The sequence below is a fragment of the Hydra vulgaris genome, chromosome 08, assembly GCF_038396675.1.
Source record: "Hydra vulgaris chromosome 08, alternate assembly HydraT2T_AEP".
NCBI lineage: Eukaryota > Metazoa > Cnidaria > Hydrozoa > Anthoathecata > Hydridae > Hydra > Hydra vulgaris.
This window is the reverse complement of record NC_088927.1, coordinates 68,842,094-68,867,145: the sequence shown is the minus strand read 5'-3', so window position 1 is coordinate 68,867,145 and position 25,052 is coordinate 68,842,094. Positions and strand designations below refer to the sequence as shown.

At 26.9% G+C, this 25,052-nt stretch overlaps 1 protein-coding gene across 3 annotated transcripts in view; it reads right to left on the bottom strand.

Moving 5' to 3' along the window:
• Positions 1–25,052, bottom strand: part of LOC100215888 (CCR4-NOT transcription complex subunit 3) — a 74,558-nt gene that overhangs the window by 5,455 nt on the left and 44,051 nt on the right. For 2 of the 3 annotated variants that reach the window (XM_065804252.1, XM_065804253.1), the window contains exons 8-15: positions 24,363–24,431; positions 16,737–16,781; positions 16,459–16,506; positions 9,652–9,715; positions 6,333–6,454; positions 6,111–6,256; positions 698–948; positions 115–613 (exon numbers count right to left, since the gene is read on the bottom strand). In XM_065804252.1, coding sequence (XP_065660324.1) covers positions 115–613; positions 698–948; positions 6,111–6,256; positions 6,333–6,454; positions 9,652–9,715; positions 16,459–16,506; positions 16,737–16,781; positions 24,363–24,431 — 1,244 coding nt within the window. The remainder of the gene's footprint in view (positions 1–114; positions 614–697; positions 949–6,110; positions 6,257–6,332; positions 6,455–9,651; positions 9,716–16,458; positions 16,507–16,736; positions 16,782–24,362; positions 24,432–25,052) is intronic. The other variant, XM_065804254.1, reaches the window with a different exon arrangement.

The following is a 25,052-nucleotide window of genomic DNA, read 5'->3' as shown; positions in this document are numbered from 1 at the left end:
ATCAGCTGCAATTAACTGATATACAGGTATTTGACTTATATGAATCTCAAATATGCATAAACAAAAAACAAGTATAAGCAACTAAAAAAAATCCATTTTATTAAAAAATTTTACCTCATTTTCTCACTATCTTGTTTTTGAGGAAGATGATGGTAGGACGCATCTAGAGATTTTAATTGGTAAATACGCTCCTGAGTTAATAAAACTGGACCAAGCGGAGCAACACCATGCACTGGCTGAAGACATACTTCCTGCATCTCAGCAGGAATAGCTTTTTGAGAAAGAACAGGATTCTGATTCATTAAAGTTCCAAATAAGCTACTAGCTTTCATATTAAAGTCTAAAGTTGGTTGTACTTGTTGCTCCTCCATTTTATGGTGGGAATGAAAAATATCATTTGGTTGTTGTAAAAGACTCGATGATAGCGATGTACTTGAATTTTGGCGAGAAGAAAATGAGAGGCTAGCATTTGCTACACTGCTCATCAACTGTTCAATAGCATTAGTTGATAAAGAATTATGCAAAGAATTTGTTGAAACAACTGTTTCAGAAAAGTTCTCAACATCATTTAAGCTATTATTTTTTCTCCAATGTGGATTACTTGTGTTTATGCCTTTACAAAAAAATAAAACGGGAATGAACAATAAAATTTAAAAAATAAAATAACTATGCACACAGCCCTTGCAAAAAAACTAACCTCTTTCTGGGTATTTCAAACTTTCTGTTTGGTATCGAGCAGGCCTCACAAAACTTTGATCTGGACTTGATATACTCTTGTTACCTGGACTTGAAGGTCGAATATCTGATACTGTAGACTGCGTTAGAACAGTAGCCACAGTATTTATAGAAGAAAGAGGTGTTGTAAGCGATGCAGTGGTAAAAGAATCATTTTTGCTATATGAGTTGTATTCATCCATATGATCAAGACCATTAACATGAGGTTGTGAGCTAAAACAAAATTTTTAGAAAAATATCGATAGATAATATGTAGAAAACATTAGTCATTGTTGTTGCATATGTGTTATGTCACTTCATGTTATTAACATGAGGTTGTGAACTAGAACAAAACTTTTAGAAAAATATCAATAGAAACCATGTAGAAACAAAAGTAATCATGTTGCAATTTTTTTTAAAACATATTCACTTCCAACAAGACTGCAAACAACCACTAGTAGAGTTGGTAGTTATTGGAAGAGAGAAGATGAAGTTTATAGAGCAAGATAATGATTAACAGACAACTTAAAAGATTGCAAATTATATGAATCAGGTAAATAAGATGAAGGAAGCAAATTCCAGAACTGAAGAACTGATGTTCAAGGAAACAAACTAGATGAATAAGAATGTTTGAAGCACTTAGGAACAGTCACAGTAAAAGGATGAGACTTAACTGAATGACGAGTAACACAAGAAGGAATTTTAGTAGATGGCACAAGAGAAATTAGATCTTTAGAGCAGCGCCATTATAGTATTTATAGAAAAGAGAAAAAAAAGCAAAATTAGGACGATGCAATAATGGTTGGAGGTTGGCTGCAAGAGCAGGTCCAACTATGTCAGGGGTTATTCTAGAAAAATAATTTAATAAAAAATAAGGAAAATAAACCCCTAATGCCTGCTACTGCCATAAGGAAATTTGGTGGAAATATTGCTGTATGTAGTAGGTGGCTCTTAAAACAACATTTTTGAAAAAAACCTGTTCCTACCCCTTTACTTATATTTTTATTGAAATAAACTATTGAAAATAACTTTCTTAAATAAATGCATAAAAACTATTGTTTTTGAGCTGAAAATAAAAAAAATCATTATTTTCAAGTTTTAAAAAAATAGTTTTTTTAAACATGCTTTTATTTGTAAATTGATTATTATTTTTAAAGTTTTTATATAATTTCGCTTCTTTTGAGAACCAGGTTGACATACTTTAGAATAACTTTTATTTTCAAAATAAGTCAAATTTTTAAGGGTCTTGAGCTACCCCTAAAATAATTTTTTGTTCAAAAAAATTTTAAACCTAGTGTTTTAGTATTATATAGAACAAAAGGGGTAGGAACAGGTTTTTTTCGAAAATATTGTTTTAAGAGCCACCCTAGTATGTAGGCATTTTTTTCATGAAAAAACACAATATGTGACATAAAAGGTGCTTAACCTTAGATGTGAGAATTTCTGGGAGATCATTAATATAAATTAAAAAAAGTATAGGGCTAAGGATCGAACCTTGAGGAGCTAATGTTATAGGTTACAAATTACAGTATATGAAGAAGAGTGCTGTCCATTGAGGACATTGGTAAGGAAGGATTGAATAATCTTAAAGATGTTATATGTACACTGTAAGAAGAGAGTTTATGGAGAAAATCACATGCCAAACTTTATCAAAGGCTTTAGAAATGTTGAGAGAGATGGCATTAATCTCTCCGCATCTATCTAATGCATGATAAAACCTATCGATTATTACCATTAACAAATCAGAACTAGAATGAGAAGATAAAAATCTATATAGATGATCAGAAAGTTCTTAGATTCAAGATTAGAGATCAAGTGTTTGTTAATTAAAGACTCAAAAACTTTGCTTATGATAGTAAGAAGATTAATGGGATGAGCTAGACGAGTCAGAGATTGATGAAAAGTTTTTAGCAAACAATTCAGCATCATTTTAAAGTAAAGTAACAAAATCTGAACCATACAATTGAGGTGGAATAACTTATTACTGGGATGAAATAACTTATTATGCCCTTATTATAGACACTGTTAAAGATTCTCTAGAAGTCTCAGAAAATTTGGGAAAGGGTCCCAGACAGCTTTAAGGTAGTTGCAAGAGGTACGATGATAGACAGATTCTCATGAAGAAAAATGAGGTAGTAGTTTTAGAGAGATCAAATAGTGATCAGAAGCACCTAAGAGCAAATTTGGAAAAATTGAGCATTGATTAGGATTATAATTGAGACAAAACTTTTCCAGACAATTCAATCATTTACCTTCCTTACTCAACTAGGGAAGGTAAATGATTTGGATTGTCTGGAATGCAAGTTGGAAAGTTGATAAATTGCGTTAGAGATTGAGAAAGGCAAAAGTAGTGGGCCTTAACATTTGCAGAGTCACTGACATTAGAGCCAAGCCATTCAGTGTGATGAGCATTTAAGTCACCAACAACAACAATATTGGTTGAAGGATAAAGAGAAAGGGCTTAGTCAATTTAATCAAAAATAAAATCAAAAAAAGTGCAGCCTTGAGATAAAGAGTGATATTGAACAAAGAGAAAGGCAATAGAGTGAAGTGGTGCTAAACAAAGCACATAAAAGAATAGTCTGTGGATTCAAACCTAGTTTCCTGACAAATAGTTGAATTCTTGAAAATGTTGATGCTCAGGCTAAGCATGTGACTATTCGAGCCTTTATGAATTAAAGTAAGATAAGCATCAACATTAAGATCAGAAGATGAGACAACGAACTCAAATTAGTCTCACAAAGAGCAAGTAGATTTGGTGAACTTTGCAAGAAATAAGAATCAACAGAAGAAAATATACTTCAAAGACCACAAATATTAGTGATATGATATATATTAATGATAGATTTTGAGAACTTGTTGACGACAATGGTTTTTAGTGTTGTATAATTTTTGGTCCTTTTTTATTTTTGGATTAGTTAAAGAGTTCGACTCAAAGCACAGATAGTACTCAGTACACTATTTAATAGTCCAAGCAATTGCCTCAATACTATTAATAAACCTTATGTCATAAAAAAGGGCTCCATATGTGGCCTCGATAAGGCACACCAAAAGTACAAACAGGGAAGACATTAATGCACAGCATGGCACTATTAGTACTCTGAAATTTTACAGCGGTTGATGGAATCAGCCTCTCTGAGAGCTACAAGAGTTCAGAAAACCTGCCTGAGAGCTGGCCTCAATCATAAAACTGAGTTTTTATAGCTGTAAACTCATTAGGAGAAAATAGAATGAATTGCCCAGTCATACAAATAACACAAGCAAAAATCATGCTTTCAGTCAAGATCCAGCATTCACCTAAACTGGAAACAATGTATTTTAAATACATCTACACCAGCCTAATAGATGAAGAAGGGGTGTGAAGCTGTTCAACAAATAAAATGTTCACCCTTTAAGTCTTTGTCTTGGAGGCATTTGACAAGACAGTAGCTTGATGTGTTTAACATCTGCCCAAGATGAGTATTTATATTGAGACATTCTAGCCTTTACTCAACCAAGAGCACCAAGGCAGGGGGTGTGTTAAGTCAGAGTTGGCTTTTCCTAGCCTTTGCCTAAAAAGTGTATTGTACAAGGCAGCAGGACATGAGGCAGGTTGTACTGGGTTACATGGTACCAGTAACAGGATAACCTGACCTGACAAAAGTATGATACATCACAACATGTGTTGCATATAGTTATGTCACAATACATATGTCATATGTCAAACTTTCTCAGGAAGTGCATGCGGTTGCACGCCTTGTTTATCAGTGTTTAAATTAATTTTTTAGAAACACTGACCACAACAGTTTGCATCTTTTAACTTTTAAAGCATTTTAATAATTCACAGCAAAAAGCTAAACTTATCTACTTGGACAATACTAAAACAATACCAAAAAAATATTGATATAAAATTTTAATAAAATAAACTAGAAAAATTTAATAATTAAAAAAAGAAAATTTCGAAAAAATTTTGATATTAAATTTTTATACAACATGTATTCTTCTTTTTAGGGTAGTTGCAATTTTTAGCTACCAAATTTGATAAAAGAGAAAAAAAATATTTAAAAAAAATTTAACAGCAATTGATAGTTTTGATATGCAATTTATTCACGATTTTTAACAGCCCAATTGAAGACTCAAGACTGCTAAAAACTATTGTAAAAAAGTTTTGTTTAACGCCAAAGCCCGCTACTCTCAGGTCATGAAATCTTGTATTTCATCTCAAAAATTAGGGTCTTGTGACTTCCATAGAATCTTTAACAGTATCTATAACAGTATCTATAACAAGACCAAATCTGTTATTCCATATTTTTAGTATAGTTCAGTAAACCATAATTAACTAAAATTCATTCCGTTGTTACTCATAATTTAATTAAGACTCATCCTTTTACTGTGACTGTTCCTAAGTGTACCAAAAATTCTTATTCATTTAGTTATTTTTCTCAAATATCAGTTCTTGGAGTTTGCGTTTTTCCTCTTGTTTTCCTGACTCATAAAATTTGCAATCTGTTAAGTTGTCTGCTAATCATTATCTTGGTTTATAAATTTCATCTTTTCTCTTCCAGTAACTTTCAACTCTAATATTGGCTGCTTGCAGCCTTGTTGGAAGTGAAAACGTTGAAGAAAAAAAATAAAAAATTAGCTATGTATGCTAGAACTATGACAAATTTTGTTAATTTTATTTTTTATGTTTATTTGATTTCACGTAATTTTGCTTTTAAAAATGTTTTTGCTATGTTTGATGTTTTTTCTCAATACTTATAAAATAGGAAAAAAAGAAAATAAATTGCTATATATTTGTAAAATAAATTATTTGATTAATAAATTTTGTAATGAAAGAAATTAATTAAAAGATCAGAATGGTTTCTTTTATAAATGTATTTACCACATTTGATGCATGTCTGAAATTGTTTCCTTTATATTGCCCAATTTCTAACAATAATAGGAATTACTAGAGATAATGAATATAACAATTGCTGTTTGAATATGTGCATTTAAAAACTTAAAAAAAAGTTTTAAATAGGTTCCTAAAATTTTTGTTAAAAAGTCAAAAAAACAAAAACAGTAAAATATTTAGGTATATTATTTTTTTTACAAAATTTTTGTTTTTTAATTTACAATTTGTATTTAGTTTATCTTTTTTAGATTTTTTGTTTCATATAGCATTTGTTTCCTTTCTTTAAGTATTGATGTTTTATTCTCTGTAGTTTCTTATAGCTAATTTTTGCTGCGAATTTGTAAAACTATAAAAAAATGTGGTCAAGTTGTCTAAAATAATTACTTTAAACATGGAAGAACAAGGTTCCAGGGAAAACTTGTATATAGTTATATAATCAAGAATGTTCCAAATTCTCTATATTAATGACAAATTAAGTTCAATATATTTTTTTTTAATGGAAAAATAATAAAAAAAATACTCTTGAGATGTTGATATGGGTACATCAGAATTACTACATGTATTAAAATAACCACTAAAAATGTTTCTTTTTGAAGGCGTAGAACATGGTCCACCATTTGAAAGATTAAGTGAAGAAGATGATTTAGTATTTTTAGATGGAGATGTCTAAAAATAAAAAAAAGAAATTTCTTAAAAATAGATCATCAAATTAATTACCCATAAAAACTTTTTAACTACTTACCAACATTAATTTTGAAGGAGAACCAGTGACTCCTGAGAACCCAGAATTTATTGACGATGAAGGAGACGAATCTAAATCCTGATCATCATCTTTGTCATTATCAAATTTAAGACTTGATTCCACTAAAAATGTTGCAAATAATGTTACTGTATTAAAAATATATATATGGTGTGTGAAGAGCTATTAAGCATTGGTTAGGTTTTGGCAATAATGAAAAATGTGATAATTGTTTATTATTAGATAAGAGATTAGTTGATTAGAGTTACAATTTTTGAACTGAACATTTTGTGGGTGTAAATATTGTGGGCAATTCTTTTGTAAATAATAAAATGCAGCTTTGAAAAATTTGATTTTGGCACATGACAAATCTTAAACAAGTTGTAAAAAAAAGTAGAGATATTCAGGCTATAAAAATGTTCATAAAAAAGTAAATTGGTGCATACGACAAAAATAACTAATAATATAACATCAGGTTTAAAATTTATTTTAATTCCTTTATTAACCTCTATCCTATAAACAATTTTATAATTGTAGGAAATTGATGAGAAAATTGTTTAATGCTTGGTTTAAATTCTCAAAAAACTAAATTTTTTATTTTATCTCAAGACATTTTTGGCATCCAGCTTTTCATAGTAGACTAATTACCTTTTAAATAACGCCAAAAGCTTTCAATTGGCCTTACCTCAGAGAAGTTAAGAGGATTATCTTTTCTAAGAACAGAATTGAAGCTGCAATTATCCAGCAAAGAAGTTTTGCACAGTAAGTTAAAGCAAAGCCAGGCCTAAAGATGTAATTGTCATCAGGATATTGTCAACAATCAAAATTATGCAACTACTTTGTATGTACTTTTGTTAAGTAAATAGTCGAATTGCTAGTCTTGTCATACCTTAAAGATTAAAAGCTAATACTTTAAATTCAAATTTTGCTTCTTTTTTGTATTAAAGATCTGGAGAAGCATTTTTTGAGTCACTTGAGTAATACCCATCATTCCTAACAATTATGGAACTGAGTAAAAAATATTCTGATTCGTCATCTAAAATAAAATTCTTGTTAAAAAACCTTTTATACAAGCATCTGCATTTAGGGCAAGTGACAACTCTTTGTTGTTGAGACTTCCAGTGACAATATTTGATGTTTGTCTTTACTTTTAACAACCTATGAGTGTGTGTGTGTGTGGTCAAAATTAATTTTTTTTGGCTCCTTCAATATTTGCTTTGAGACTATTATCAAAATAAGCAGCAAGTTGGATTGATTTAAACTTTGTGCTATTTTATAACTGCTATTTTCTGATTTTATAATTTTAATTTAACACAAGGAGTTTTCTGCACTATCTGATTTTCTATTTTTAATTTACACAACTATCTGATTTTATATTTTTAATTTACACAACTATCTGATTTTATATTTTTAATTTACACAACTATCTGATTTTATATTTTTAATTTACACAACTATCTGATTTTATATTTTTAATTTACACAACTATCTGATTTTATATTTTTAATTTACACAACTATCTGATTTTATATTTTTAATTTACACAACTATCTGATTTTATATTTTTAATTTACACAACTATCTGATTTTATATTTTTAATTTACACAAGGAGTTTTCTGAACATTTTCCACTTAAAGGTTATAAATTTTACATCTTATGTATTGTCATTTTTGTAGAACTTAAAAAACAAATTCAATATTTACTATTTTTGAACTCACTTTAACAACTAAAAATCAATTATTTTTAAAAAGAAGCTTTTTTTTATATAAACATTCAATTCTTTTAAATATGATTATTTAAAATATAATTTTTTTTATATAGTTATTTAAAATATAATTTTTTTAATATAATTACTTTATGCAACTTTTTTTATATAATTATTTAATAACTTTTTTTATATAATTATTTAATATATAATTTTTTTATAATTATTCAATATATATACTTTTTATATAATTGCCTAGTTTACATTAGCTACCCGAGACATTTAAAAATTCATGTTTTCATGACTCACACAATGTTTCAAATCCTCTGTCATCTGTTTCCATGCTTTTTAACTCTATTCTTTGTTTTCTTTGGTTACTCCCAACTTAATAGTGATTGCTTGCAACCTTGTGAATTATAATAAATAAACAAAAAAATTTAAAAAAATTTGCATGTATGCCATTATACTTTGAGGAGCTCTATTTTGAGGAAACAATCTTTATTACAAATATTATTTCCTCTAATTTACTACTTGAATTTTATGACCACACTCTTCTTGACTCCAGACAAACAAGCTATCACTTGAATCTATAACACTCTTCTTGACTCTAGACAAACAGGTAAATCTAGATTGTGCTAAGTTTCTCCTTGTACTTCTCTGTGGTTTAGACCATGCTTTGAACTCACTGAAACTTTTTTTTCACTGAAACATCTTCCTTAGTATGATATGATTCTTTAGTATTACGATGATTGAATTACCTATTGCAATTCATACTACTATAATAACAAATTGACCCATCATTAGACATTCTAATCACTTCAGCTTCTGTTGCTAAAGTTAATTCTCACATACACTCATCTAGAGATTGTGGTCAAGAAACATTCCTGTAAGCAGACAACAATCCTGTCATTGTCTTACAAAAAAGTTTTCTGAAACTCTCTTTAATACTCTCTAAACTATTTAACAAGTGTTTGACTAAATCTAGCATGCTGCAAAATGGCATCTGTCATTCCAATTTTTAAGTTATTGATTATAATAACAAGGTCATTGAGTCTTTGAGTTGTTAATTATTTTTGATGAAAAGATATATTAACAAAAAAACACACAAATAACAAAGTAATTTACTGAGTAAATTATCCTGCATAAATATTTATTACTAGAATATTACTTGTCATGTGCGTTGAACTTTGAATGACTTTTTCATGCATCAAAATAAAATTAAAAATATACTTTCATTGTTATCATTATTTTCATTTTTAAAATTTTTAGTTATTTCGCTACTTCATTAGAAATTTTAAAATGAAATAAATTAATTATAAAACTTTTAAAATGAAATAAATTAATTATAAAACTTTTTGGTATATCGTATATTTATTAATACTCGATTGCCATTTAATAGTTTTATATCTGGTTTCTCTTGTTTTGATTTTAAATTGTTAACTGAGTTTAAATCAATGGTTTCTCTTTTATACAAGGAATTTTGTTTAGGAGCATTACTGGCATTTCAACAATACTATGTAATTAAAGGCAATGATAAAACTATTCATTAATTATGGATAGATCATTATTAATCAATTAAAACAAAACAAACTTAAAAATAAAACAAGAAAACTCACAATCAATTTCAGTATCAAGATCCAAATCATCATAGATACCTTCATCATCAACAAAATCAGGCTCCTGAAGAAATTAAAATTTTTTCATCATTTTATGCTTTTTAAAAAAAACATGCATAATATATATACAATATTATATCATTATATATAAAATTTAGGTTGGTACTGTCCTAATACATTTTGAAGGCAAAAAATTTTTAAATATCAATTCAATATTATTATATTAATAATATAATAATTTTGAAAAAAAAAAAAAAGGAACTACAGATGCCATTTTCCAGCAGATGAGGAAACAAGATACAGTTAAATACTTGTTAAAGAGAGTTCTGGAGTACACGTTTGTATATCGGCGACAGGAATATTGTTAGGACAACAAGCTGTGCTCGGGTGAAAAATAACTTTAGACCAGAGTGATAAAGATGTTGGATTAACATGCCTCTCTCAAATATCAGGAAGAAAATCCTTTTGTTATCAAGAAAATTGTTTGAGTAGTACTAAAGCCTAGCCATTGACTGTTATGAGCATTAAAGTTGACAATAACAACAATGTCAGAGAGGTGAAGGTCAGGGTTAGCCAAGCCATTGACTGCTATGAGCATTTAAGTCACGAACAACAACAATGTTGGCAGAAAGAAAAAGAGAAAAGACTAAGTCAATTTGATCAGAAATAACAACTGTTATATAAGTTCAAGACTTATTTAACAACAAGACATTTAACAAATGTTAAATCTTGTGATAAAGAGAATGATAAATAACAAAGAGAAAAGTAAAACAAAAAGTGAAGTAACAAAGAGAGATGGCAATAAACAAAAACACGTAAAAGAAAAAACAAAAGATTCAGACCTGATTGAACAATAAGTATATTATAAACATAAGTATATGCCAAGGCTGATCATATGCCAAGGCATGTGAAAAATAAAGATAAACCATGAAGATATTGTTCAAAAAACATTTTTAACCAGCATCTAAAATTTTTGAATCAGAATTAACTGTTCCTGGTTCAGGAGTGACTAAATTATCAAAAAACTTACCAGGTTAACAAAAGCGCTTGAAAATTTGTAAGTTATTATTTCTAATTGATTTGATTCTAGCTTTTGTAACTCCAAACAAAGAAGTATAGCTTTTATGCAAACCTTTTGTTGATTGTTGTGTGTGCACATTAATACAACAGCGTGGAAAATGAGAAATCAAAGCTGAGCAGTCAAATTGACCGGCTAATAAATAAAATTGGCGGTCAATTGTTTTTTTGGGGCGGTCAAAGTTTTAATTGTTTTTTTGGCTTAAATTTTTATTGTAGTAATTATTTTGCATGACGAAACTTTGTAAATAAAAAATTAACTTCATACTTTAAAATGAACGAACTCGTATTCCTTTTTTATTTGTATTTTATTTTTTTAAATAATAAGAAATAAACATTTTTATATTATATCAAAATAATTTATACTGAATACTTAATCAAGTATCGTTTTATGTAATACTACTATAATAATTGCCAAAGATACAATGTAACTTAAAGATGTTTTTTTAAAGATACGCTTTATCTGATTCATTATCCAAAGTTTCATCGAAAGTCAATTTTAAATCTAAAGACTCGTCTGATGACGATTCTAATTCAATTTATGTTTTTATAGTTTTTTTGTTGTTGCTTTTTTTGAATAAATTTTTCAACTTTCTTGTGTAGGCCATCGCAACGTATCTTCGGCCCATAATTCAATAGTAGGATTCACATCAAATTTTTCACTACTTGTTTCATCAGTGCACACCCGAATTAAATTATTTAGCCGTTTTTCAGCTAAGCGATTTCTTGTCTCAATTTTAATTCTATTCATAAGAGAAAAAAGACGCTCAACCTTTCTACAGGCAATACGAATAACAATTCGACAAGAAGTAGAACTGGACTTCAATCTTTTTTCATAGAACTCGAAAAAATTTGATACCATACTTTACGGTACTCAGTTTTATCAGGTGCCAAATATTTGACAGTGTAATCAACTAAGTTATGCCAAGCATCTAACATATTATTTACACTCCCAGTGAAGTCAGCATAACGTAACGGCATATTATAAAAGTCATACAATTTTTCGATGCTATCATCAGCAAATGAATTATTGGTGTTATTTTGAAACCAGCCACCAGTGTTTAGGATTAACATTCCATACATATCAGGAACTGTATTTTGTGCTTTTAAACGCTCTTCTATAGATTCGGCAATTAACGCTACAATCATTGATTTCGAATTCTTAACTAAAGTTAGTGCGTTTGTAAAGTCATAAAGCTCAACATTCTGGAATGAAAACTTTCCAGTGTTGTTTGTTATTTTTGCAAGGAAACGTTTGACTGTTGGTAAATCATTAAATTCTTTTTTCTTCAAGCGACTTAACTGTTTTTTAGTTTTTTCAATAAATCTAGATAATGCTACGGAATCAATTTTGTTGCTTTGAAAAGATAAAGATAACAACTTTGTTGGCGATAAAACTTCTATGAATAATGCTATATAAAGAGGTATTCATCAATGATCCCACATCTAATGATACCCTTTAAACTTTGCTCTTTCTGCTTGAGTAAAACTGAAGTCTGCAGTCATGTTTTCGAGATGTTTCATATATACTCCATAATTGTCTAAGTTCATCTCAAATGCTTAAATTTTATGTGCAATCCATCGTGATTGCACATAAAATTCAAGCACTTGAGATGAAAGAACTTTTGTTGTATAAAAAAGCATGAAATAAAGAATATTATTTTATAAAGTATTTTTTATAGATAAAATTGAAAAAAAAAAATCATATATACCTGATACTTTTTTGGGGCGAATACCTGCAATGTCACATGAATTACCCTCTTCAAGGATGGCAACAAGCTTTCCTAACTGTCGTAACTTTTTTTAGGATTTTTTATAAATGTTATGCGTTTTCAAAATGATGTTATCGACATCATTATACGCTTTTATTTCTGCAAATTTATCTTTTAACGCTATCTCAAGGCGATGTGCAACACACCAACCAAAGTTATCCATGGAATTTTTTTCTGAAGTAATAAATTTACATTTGTCCTACTTCCTCTATTTACAGTTGCACCATCAGCACCAAAACCAACTAATTTAGTTTTAAAATTTTCGATACCTTCTGATTCACAAGGGATTGACTGATTTTATTGAAAACTCCTTCAGATGTTCTATATTCAAGATCAGAAATAGAAAGAACACTCAACGCATATCAACGGTCTTTCCTATTGGAGTAGGATCGAAACTGATAATAAATATAGCTTCTTTTTCAATTACAGATACATCTGTTGATGCATTAATTAAAATACTGAAGTAGTTTAGTGTTTTTAACTTATTTCTGAGAATATTTGACAAACTCAATCCAATGTAATCAATAAAAGTTCCACAAGTTATTTTATTTCTATATGGTTGGCAAAACTCAACACCATGATTTTTTTTCAAACGTAGTATTTTAGGGTATACGCTAAGCGGAAGCTCTTCTTTGGCAATAAAGTATGCTACCTCAAATTTTTTTCTTGTTAAATTTAGATCTTTCGTGGTCATGGTTTTCAGGCCCGATAAAATATAAGTTTGCCGCATTTTTTTCTGCAGGTTGCTTAATTTATCATTTCGTTCGCTTACATCCATTTCTTTACTTTTCATTGCTAATTCGTAAGCTCTTTGATGTGGCAAATCATTTGCATGATCAACTGCGGCACTGTGCTGTATCCTACAACTACCTTCATCGCTTCCTCATTCTGGTGTAGCGATGAAGTTTCTGGTGTAGCGATGAAGTTACATTCTGGTGTAGCGATATCCTTTATAAATATCAATTTGTTTAGAATACTGACGACATACAGTACATTTTAATGCTGTAATATAATTTCCATTATTAAAGATCTCTAGCCATTCATTTGCATAATGTTTTGCAAGATTAGTATTTACCCATTTTTTAACTGTTGTTAGCTGTAATTTTCTACTATTGAGTTTTTTCTTTTTTTCAACAGGTGGTTTTAATTCCGATCCTGCTTGTGTTAAAAATGAGAGTGTTGTTTGTCTCTTTTTAGTCTCCTCCATTTTAAAGTGTTGATCTTTGACGATTCTCTTACAATTTAGTAATATAAAAAATGTGCAAATTCGCAATTGTTAATTTGAAAATTATTTAAAAATAACTCATTCATTGCCAAGACTTCGGAAATTCCGGGAAAAGGTTACGAGAAAAATAAATGAAAAAAAAGGAGAAAATGTTATTAGTTACATACATTCATTTTAAATAATAGTTAAATAAGTACTTCAGTCGTTACCTACGTTGAAAAAGAAAAATGGTTGCACATTTTATATCTCATTTGTATCATTTTATATCTTTCATTCATTTTCATTTAAAATCATTTTATTAACTGCTAATGTTAATTAGTTGATAATAATATTAATGCCTCTCGCCGGCAGTTGCTGAACTAATATTTAACAAAATTATGACAATCGTTTTATGAAATATTATCAAAATTATTTGTTACTTAAAACGAAACTTTATACTACAATATATATATTTTTAAGATTTCAATAACAGAAAAATAAAAAGCGAATGGGCATTTGGTAGTTTTAAATTTATCTAAATATTAAAGTTAACTTCTCAGTCACTCATCGTCAACCGAACAAAGAGTCTTTAAAGTAGAGTCTTCGACCGCGTGCATACACAAAGCAACTCAAACGACAACTTGTTCAAAACTGCTCAGAAAGCAACAGTTTTCTCACCGACCGTGTTGTCAACCCATAGAATGCTTTGACCCAAAATGCGGAGAACACAAAGAACCTCGACAATTTCAAATGCGAACTTACTTTTTTCCGGAGTCTTAACTTATTGAAATCTAAAAAATTTATTTTTTATCACAAAGGGCTTGGTGTGCGGCTTTTAGTCGATAATTTGTAAGTTTTGTTGATTACGGATAAATTAAACTAAAAATAAAAGCATATTTTCATTGCAATTGGAAGCAAAAGGTTATTAGAAAAATAAATAAAATGATATAAAGAAAATATAAATAAAATGTAGGAATAAAAAAAATTTCACCACCAGTAAAATGAAGTTAGTTTTAATAAGTGAAGCAAAATAAATTAATAGTTTACGTCATTTATAATACTCACTTGCAAAGCCATTTAAAGTAGCGTACAAACGATAAAACTATATGAGAAGCTTTTTTCAAAGATTTACATTTTATGAAATTCTAGTATATGCATTTTCAAAGACATCCTGATAACTTGTTAAACGTTATATAACTCTTTTTTTTTCAACCGGTCAACCTTGGCCGGGAAGAATTCGTTTTGAGAGGTCAAAATAGCAATTTCAGTCATTTTGGGCGGTCAGTGACCGTTGACCGCCCGTTATTTTCCACGCTGATACAATAATATGAAAAATTGTGTAAGTATGCTTTTTTTTGATTATTTTTAATTGATATTAAAGTGGCTAAGTATGGTGTTAACTATCTTTGGATAAATATTCATTAAGATTCATAATTAAGTTACTCCTTTCCTCAACACTAATAACCTTAAAATATGCAAGCTGTTTGCCTTTACAGTCTGTTCCACTAATGTAGTTCGATAAAATGTCCATTTTTTAATGATCTTTTAAACTAATATTTATTCTATTTTCATGATTTTTTTGGTAACAACAGGACAACCATCTTTAGCCATGTTTTTTCTTCTCTCTATATATTGTTTTATTCAACCAATCCTTCTGGTTCCAATCATTAATTAGTTAGAACTATAGACAATGTTGTTGGTTTTAAAAATTATATGAAATAAAAATGCTTATTTGAATAATTTTTGGTATAATAGTCATATTTAAATTATTAAAGTTATTAAAAAATTATTACTTGACTCAAACATAGAGAGTACTAAAATTATTAAAGTGTACTTGACTCAAACATAGAGAGTACTAAAATTATTAAAGTGTACTTGACTCAAACATAGAGAGTATTAAAATTATTAAAGTGTACTTGATTCAAACATAGAGAGTACTAAAATTATTAAAGTGTACTTGACTCAAACATAGAGAGTACTAAAATTATTAAAGTGTACTTGACTCAAACATAGAGAGTATTAAAATTATTAAAGTGTACTTGATTCAAACATAGAGAGTACTAAAATTATTAAAGTGTACTTGACTCAAACATAGAGAGTACTAAAATTATTAAAGTGTACTTGATTCAAACATAGAGAGTACTAAAATTATTAAAGTGTACTTGGCTCAAACATAGAGAGTACTAAAAAGGACACCATGCAGATGGAGCATGGCAGTGTTAATACTTTCATATTTTATAGTTGATAGAATCAGAAAACTGAAAGCAATCAAAAGGATTCATCATTCAACATCCAAGATAGGAAACAATGTAACACAGATTCACATCTATGCCAGCCAATTATATAAAAAAGGGGTAAAAAGTTGGTCAACTAAAATTTTCTGCTTACTTTTAAGGTTTTTGCCTTCTACAAGTCAATAGCTGGATGTAGTACACATTTGCCTAAGATTTGTATTTTTATATTTTATAATTCATTATTTTTTATATTGTATATCTTAGATTAATTTTTCTTATACTTTAGACTTTTTGAAATAGAAAAAAAATCTTGTTTTGAAATGTGCTCATATGAATTCAAACAAAATAACAGCATGTGTGTATTTGTATGTATGTACGTGTGTTTTTTCAGGGTGTTTTTTCAAACTAAAACTCCATCTTAAACACTTAACTATTTTTCTAACTCAAAATAATTAGCCAAAAAATTTATATCCTGGTTAACATACCAGTATGAATGTATAAGTACATATAAAAATTTTACCTGACAATTGTCAATGTAATACTCAACGTCTTCACGTACTTTATTTACCTATAATTACAATTTTAATTTTAATTTCTAATAACAATTTTTGCAATTTTAATTTTAATTTCTAATTACAATTTTTGCAATTTTTAAATTAACTTAAAAAAAATAAAAAGTTTAATATCAGTTAAAATAAATTTAAAATAAGTTAAAAACTAACAAAATTAAATTTTTAAACAAAACAAACATACAGCAATAAATCTAACGAAACTAAATTTTTAAACAAAAATACTTACAGCATCAACTTCAAGTGAATGATTGTCTAGCAGCCTTAAAATATGCTAAAATAAACATTCATATATATATATATATATATATATATATATATATATATATATATATATATATATATATATATATATATATATACATATATACATACATGTGTATATATATATATATATATATATATATATATATATATATATATATATATATATATATATATATATATATATATATGTATATATATATATACAGTGCTCGAAGTGGAGAAGAAAAAAAAAAGGGATGCTATCCTATATTTTTATAAAGTATAAACCATCCCACCACCTTTTTTAATCCTTGTTCCACCTAATCATTGTTATATAGAGAGATTTAAACAAAAGGTGGCGGGATGGCATCTCACCGCATCCTGTCCCATTTTGAGCACTGAATATATATATATATATATATATATATATATATATATATATATATATATATATATATATATATATATATATATATATATATATGCATCCAAAACCTTTTTTAAGAAAAAAACATGAAACTATTTTGATTAACCAGACTTTTTTTAAACTTTTTTAATTATTAAAGTTTAACTATCACTAGTCATTAGGGCTCGGCAACCAGTTAACCGCTTTTTTGTTCAGTTTTCTTAAACCGAAAAATGTTCTTTTTTTAGAAGGAAAAAAACCGGTCATTATTAAACATTACTAAATAGATTTACTACTAAATTTGAAAGATTTTTGAAAAGCTAACAAGTAACATGGAAAACACAAATATTGTGAAAATATATATAGTTTTAAAAAAAGCACTTTGATATTGCATTTAGTTTTATTTATTTCATGGCTGTTTCATTCAATATAAAAACGAGCCCGACGCCAAGTTCATCAAAAATAAAAAATAAAAAGCATTTTTGCATAAAAAGTATAAAAATTCACCAACTTTAAAATAGTAGTATTTTTTTTCTACAAACCCTTTTATCTTTAAATAACAAAAATATAAAAGATCTTTCCTTAGTAAAAAAATAAATGTTAAAATATTAAAAATAAATGTTAAAATATTGTGATCACTTTGCTGTTTTTTGTGATATTTACGAAAAACCTGGCTTGGGACAACTAAGATGGTCTGACATACTTGATGGTTGAAATTTGGAATGCTTATCAATGTCTGTTCTATCTGATTTTTGGTGCCCTTTGCTTTCTCTAAAATTCTACTAAAAGCGTATGTAAAATGTATTTGTTAAATCTTCAGCACATTGTATATAAAAATATTTTTATGTTATATCTTTAAATTTTGTTAAATCTTCAATATATCTATATATTACAAATAAATATGTTTAACTTTTAAGGTTCTGATGATAAGATCCTTATGATCTCTTTTGGAAACCTAGCTTTATATTGTTAGTAGGCTAAATAGTTAATTTTTTAAAAGACTTTTATGTTATTATGTATCACAACTATCATTGCAAACTGAAAAAAAAAAAATTTAAATAACAAAAAAAAATTAAATAACAAAAATTATTTTTTCGGCAACAAATTTTTTTTTGTAATTTTGACTTATTGTTATTATAATTTTGATATTACTTTAAATATTATAAATCGTAGCATATTTTTACATTATACATTTGTATACAGATCACACGCATAATTTTAGTTAAAAGTAACATATTCAGTTATAAATAGTATTAAAAGAAAAAAGGTTATTTAGTTGCCACAAAAAAAGATTAGAAAAGAAAAAAAAGACTTAAAAGAAAAAATGATCCAAGTTCATCTGATTCAAACTAAACTAACAATGAATAAAAAAAGATGTAAATATTACTGTAAATTGATAAAAATTAATGTTTAAAATTAATAAAAATTAATACTTAATGAAATTTTTTTTTTTAATTATAAGTGAGAAAAACTGTCTTAAGTATGAAAAACTTTTGTTTAGTTTACAGATCTAATTCCAGTTTATCAATCCTGTAGATTATATTTAATTCATACGGCAATAATAAAAATTGGTTTTTATAATAAAAAACTGGTGTAAAACTGAAAATTGATTTTTTGAAATTTTCTAGTTTTTGCCAAGCCCTACTAGTCATCTACAGTTAAAATTAAAGATTTAAACTTTGACAATACCTATGAAGATGATAAAAATCCAATAGAAAATTTTTAATAATTTGTATACAAACTATAATAATATAATTACAAAATACAATAGTCTATTCAAAATTAAAAAAAAAATCATACTAAAGAAAAATAGGAAGCAATGAAAGAATAGATTAATAAGATACACAGAATATAAAAAAGTAATAGTTAAACAAAGTGTCATATGGACATGGTTAACCTGTTTGTTCTATGAACAAACAGACATTTACAGATATGAGACAGATATGATAATGTTTCTTTTATAATGTTTAGCTATCCATCTCATGAGATGGCAAGTAGTTTTGCCTATATAATAGGATTTACATCCTACAAATTTATAGATCAAGAACGATTTGAACTCTAGAGGAATGGGATCTTTAGAAGAAAAAAATTCAGAAACTTTTGGTGTGGTAAATACTAATTTAACATTTACAGAATGAAAATAACTTTTAGCTATTGAAAATTGGATATTTTAATGGTTGAATTATTTTTCCCAAAATAGCTAGTTTAAAACAAGTCATTAAAACAAGATTAAAGTCAAGATTAAAGTCAAGATTAAAGATTAGATAAAGATTCTCTGATTTTTGATTGTGGCAGAATATTTGTGCAAACTTTGTTTAAATAGGAGTTATATACTTTTGAGATTAGCCAAGATGGATGCATGTTTCTTTGAAATACTTTAAAAAGGTTGTTAAAGTCAAAATTAAACCCTTAGCATTTAAAATCAATAGCTTGCTACTATTGATTTCAAATGCTCTATCGATTAAGCATTTGATTAGAATAACTTAGTATGAATTAAAAACTTGCGGTAGTGCTGGCTGAAGAATTTGTGTAGAGTAACAACTAGGAAAGATATTTTGGAACTTAATTTATTTTTATTCCATGGTAAAAAAATAGAATTATTTACTATTTACATATCTTTTTCTTAATTATATAAATATCATCAACATATTGTTTATAGAAAACTGACTTTACACCATTAAAATTTTTAATCCATTTATTTTCAAAATAACCCATGAACAAATTGGCAAGAACAGGTGCTAGTGGAGAGCCCATGGCTACACCATCAATTTGATCATAAGTTTGTCCTTTAAAAAGAAAATGCTCTTCGTGAAGTGGCAAAAAATAAACTTTTTAAACCATTTAAAGCAATTTTAATGTTTTAATTATTGACCATAATTGAATTAGTTGCAAATTCAATGGTTTCTTAAAAATTGGTATATAAGCATGTCACATCATATGATACTAAAAAATATTTTTGGAGAAATGAATCTTTTCTGCAAAACTCAGCGAAAAACTAGGGGAGATAATACCTTTAAGAAATTTGGCTAGTTGATAAATATAGGTTCTTATAGATGATACAATAGGTGTAAAGTGTATGCTAGTCTCAGAAGAATTTTCGGAATTTTTATTTTTGAAGAGATACAAGCAGAAACGAATCCTAAAGAATAAATTTTGTTGTATAAAGAATCATTGAAAAAAGTTTTTAAACGTAACTTTCTTTATGACTGAAGATGACTAGTGGTAGTTAAACATGTATTAATTTTAATATAATGGTTTAAAAAAAATATCTGATTTATTAAAACAGAAATATTTAATTTATATATATATATATATATATATATATATATATATATATATATATATATATATATATATATATATTTATAAATACACACACACACATATTAATATACGCACACATTTATAATAAATATATATATGGGCAATTCCATTTTTAACTTAAGTTACATGCACAGCAACTTAATCAAATATTTGCCAATTTAAACTGTAAATTAAACTTTGAGCTATTTTGTATGAAAGCTGTTAGTCTAAAGAATAAAATAGGCTAAAAAGTTTTGAATCTGGCCAAAAGAGGGCGAACTTATTACAGAAAATGCCACTTAACTTACATTACACAGAAAACTAGGTAAAAAAATTGCTTCGACTTTTAGATCAGATTTCTGCGAATCAGTAAAGAGATTAGTATTAGAAACTTTCACAAGAAGTCGAGAATTCTATACCAATTTTAAAAATATATAAAATTTTATCAGACCTGACCGGCTAAGGAAAATAAACTGGTTTTTTTGATACTATATATTTAACTTACGTTACCAAGTAATTATTATCGTGGATTTTTTATATCTATTATTAAGAGTTAGAATTACATAACAAAAGAATTGCAAAAGTATTGAACTCATTCATTAAAATTAATCAACAACAGAAATTTTAAAAAACTGGTGGCACTCTTCCTGAGTGATTTTTCATAACATTTATTAAAGTTATCGAATCGAAAACAGTTCCACAAGACCATGAGCAACTTTCAAAAATTATTACAACTTTATTAATACTCATTTGAGTCATTTAAATAAGAAAATCTTTGGTTTGTCAAAGTTTTTACTTACACTTCTTACGTTTATGTGTATTTTCATTAGGTTGAATTTTTAAAATGCTGCAAAGTATTTACATTTAAATCTTTTAAAATATCTTTGAAGGTAAAAACTGCTATGACAGTTTAAGAGGGAGAGGGTATATATGATTATTTGTGACAGGAGGGAAGGGCTTAAGAATTGAAAAATATAGGGTGAGTGCTTTATGGATGACCCCCCTTGATTGCATTTACAAATGATTTGTTTTACTAAATAAGGTTCTTACTATTTTTTTCTATATTAGGAGAATAGCAAATAAATCATCTTTTTTTTTTAAATGTCTAAATAAAAATATCTATATAATTCCTTTTTTTATTTATTTATGCATATATGTCAACCAAAATAAGAATACAAAAACAAATAAAAAAACAATAATATAAATAATTTTAATAAATTAAATTAACATTAAAAAAAAATAAAAGATTTTTTTCTAAGTTCTCCTAATATAAAAAGTTTCAGTTAGAACCTTGTCAAACCAATGCAACGAAATAAGAATTACGTAATGACATAATTCATTTTGTTAACGAAAAAGCGCCAGAACTTTAGTAAATGCAATTTGTACAAAATGTAACTTACGTTACACAAATTGAAAATAAAAATATGTTTTAACTAAGCATTGTTATTCAAAACTTTAAATGTAAAAGCGTAATATTTAATACTCTTTCGTATATATTATAAAAAAAATTTTTAAACTAAATTTTAGAACAAACAAAACTTGTTCATGTTTTTGTTAACTTACGTTACATAAAAATTGCAAAAGTTCTTTCATTAATTTCTTGAAATATACATATATACATTTTATGAAGTATAAAATCTGACCAACAAAAATTTGAATATGTTAGCAACATTTTCACGCTAAATTAATTCGGATTATGCAAATAAATTCATGGTTAAAATAAGATTTTACAATGATACTTTTTTTATCATGCAACAATGAGAAAAACCGTAACTTTCGGAAGCATAAAAACAACTTATATAAATTAATTTTAGTACTAAAGGTATATTTTAAATAAACTTTCATGTGTTTACATCAATATTCATTTGCTAAAAGTTGACGAAAAAGAGAATAAAATTTGACTTTTTTTCTGCCGTGGAATTGCACACATACACATATATAAAATACATAATATAAAAAAAATGTGTTCTGACCCCTTGGTATGTGCGGATGATAAAAGAATCTCAAGGATCAGTAAGAAAAGCTCGCAATTAATACAGCCCCTGAAAGAACAGTGGCTAAAGATCAATGAATGATTTTGTCAACACTATAGAGCCAATAATGATCTGACATGTTAGAAAAAAAAATTCAAAGAATTATCAGAAAAGCTAAAATAAGCTGATATACATTCTTTCATTATATTATTTTTCATACGTATATTTTTCATAAGTATAATGATGTATATTTAATGTTTATATTTTAGAATTGATTAAAGAAAAATTACATTAACTGGATTTAATACTGCATACCTTCTTTATCTATTTTTAATAATTACATTAATGGAAATATGTTACTGGGATTTAATGTATATTTAATTTTATACATACAAACACAGAGGATTTACGGTAAAGAAACTCTTACAGCCAAATATTTTTTTTGCATTTGTAAAATCAAAATACATTATTAACAAGTATAACTATGCCTTCTAATTATATGTCTTCATGAGCAATTTTTAGTCTGGTGATAACCGTGGTGGCAATCATGCTAGTCTTTTTTCCATTGCAAACCTTTTTTTTATTGTTAAAAAGTTGATAGAACTTTATAAATTACTTAATAAATTTAAATATAATTACTATAATTTTTTTTTTAATTTAATCAAATTAATGCAACCTCTACATATACAACAAATTTGAAAAATTTGAAGAATGTTTAAAATACAACCAATGCGTTCTATATTATAAACAATAAATAAACTTGAAAAAAATTACAAAATAACTTGTCATTTTTAATAAGGGTTTTAATTTAAAAAATTTAGATTTTCAAAACATTTTTTTCAGCTTTTGAACTGCAAAAATAGTAAATATTATATAAAAAAGTATATAAAAAAATATATATATAAAATATATATAAAAAAGTATATATAAAAAAAATATATATAAAATAGTAAATCATATATACAGCACAAAATTCTCAAAAAAGAACTTTAGTCAATTCAAAACCCATTATTCAGCCACTAAATACTCAATTACAAATCGAGGACCTAAATTATGGAATACACTTTTAAATGATGATCTTGAAACACTCTCTTCGCTTAACCAATTTAAAAGAAAACTTAAATAATTTTGTGAAACTAAATTAGCAGTAATGAAATAAATAAGCAGTAATGACTTTAAAACCTAGTTTAAAAGTTTTTTTTAAAACAAAAAATTATCAACTAATTATTTTATATGAAATCAAATAAACATTTTTGATGATCTTATTGAAACATTCTAGTTGACTATTGAACAACTATTGAACAAACTATTGAAAATTTCTAGTTACTCCCAGTTCTCCTTCAAGTAGTTTAGATCAAGATCTCCTTGAAACTTCTTTTCCTTTTTCATTTTACATCAGAATTATCAATGCACTTCTTACTACTAAAGTTGACGGAGATTCTTTTCGATATTTTCTTTGCAATGGTCCTTAAGCTGTCTTTTGTCTTTTTACTGAAAATTTATAGAAGCTTTTATTCCTTCTTGTCAGAATAATGTTTTATAACCAGATTTTTTCTGTCATTCAAAAGAAACTAGTTAATTGTTAGACATCCTAATCACTCTTGCTTTTGATGGTAATGTTATTTCCCACTTTAAATCTTTTACAGTTTGTGGTCCAGCCTTACCTCTCTAACTATACTTATACTTAGATCTACTCCATAAGTATTTTTAAAATCTTGCAAGTTGAATCTACCATGTTAACATATCTGACAAAAATTTTATAAAAACCAACACTTTGTCAAATCCCTACTTGTCGATATCTAATAAAATCTTGACTTGTCAATATCTCGAGAAGTCAAATTTTATTGTTATATAATAAAATAGTTAACTAAAACTGGGCCAGTAAAATTACCTCTACTGTGACATATGATATCTATGTTTAAATTACCTCTAATTGTGATATATGATATCTATGTTTATCTCTTCGTATAGCAAGCTCATCTACTCTATCTTGCTTCTACAAAAATATAAATTAAAATATAAACTTGAGAAAAAATCTTACAGATCAATTATAATAAAAATTAAGAATAATTGTTTATTATACTCCTATCAAAAATCAAACTAAAAAGAAAAAAAAAATTAAAAATTAACTTTTAATAAAATTAATTTACCTTAGTTTTTTTTTTCAAATTAATTTAAAAAAAATTAAGGTAAACATTATTTAGTATAAAAAAATCAATATTTAAAATAAAGTGTTATAAATAAACTAATTAAACAGTTATCAAAATTGAAATTTTGTCTGGGTGCAACAATACAGCAAGTAGCAATGAGCAAGATAAAAATGTAACTGACATTAGGCAATAACAACAAAAAAAGATGTATTAATTACTATTAATAAATCGTTTTTATGTTGCTATCCCTTGAAATAACAGCCAATCAACAATCAATGATCGTTTACTTTTGGAATGATATTTTGATCTCCCAAAATCAATTCTGGATGATCAAATTTGATCAGCAAAAATTGCAATTCAAACTTTATATTAAAAATTCATAAAAATTCCAAAACAAATGTCACAAAAACATTAAAAAGAGAAAAGTAAAACATTGACACAAAAACATTAAAAGTAAAACAAAGCTT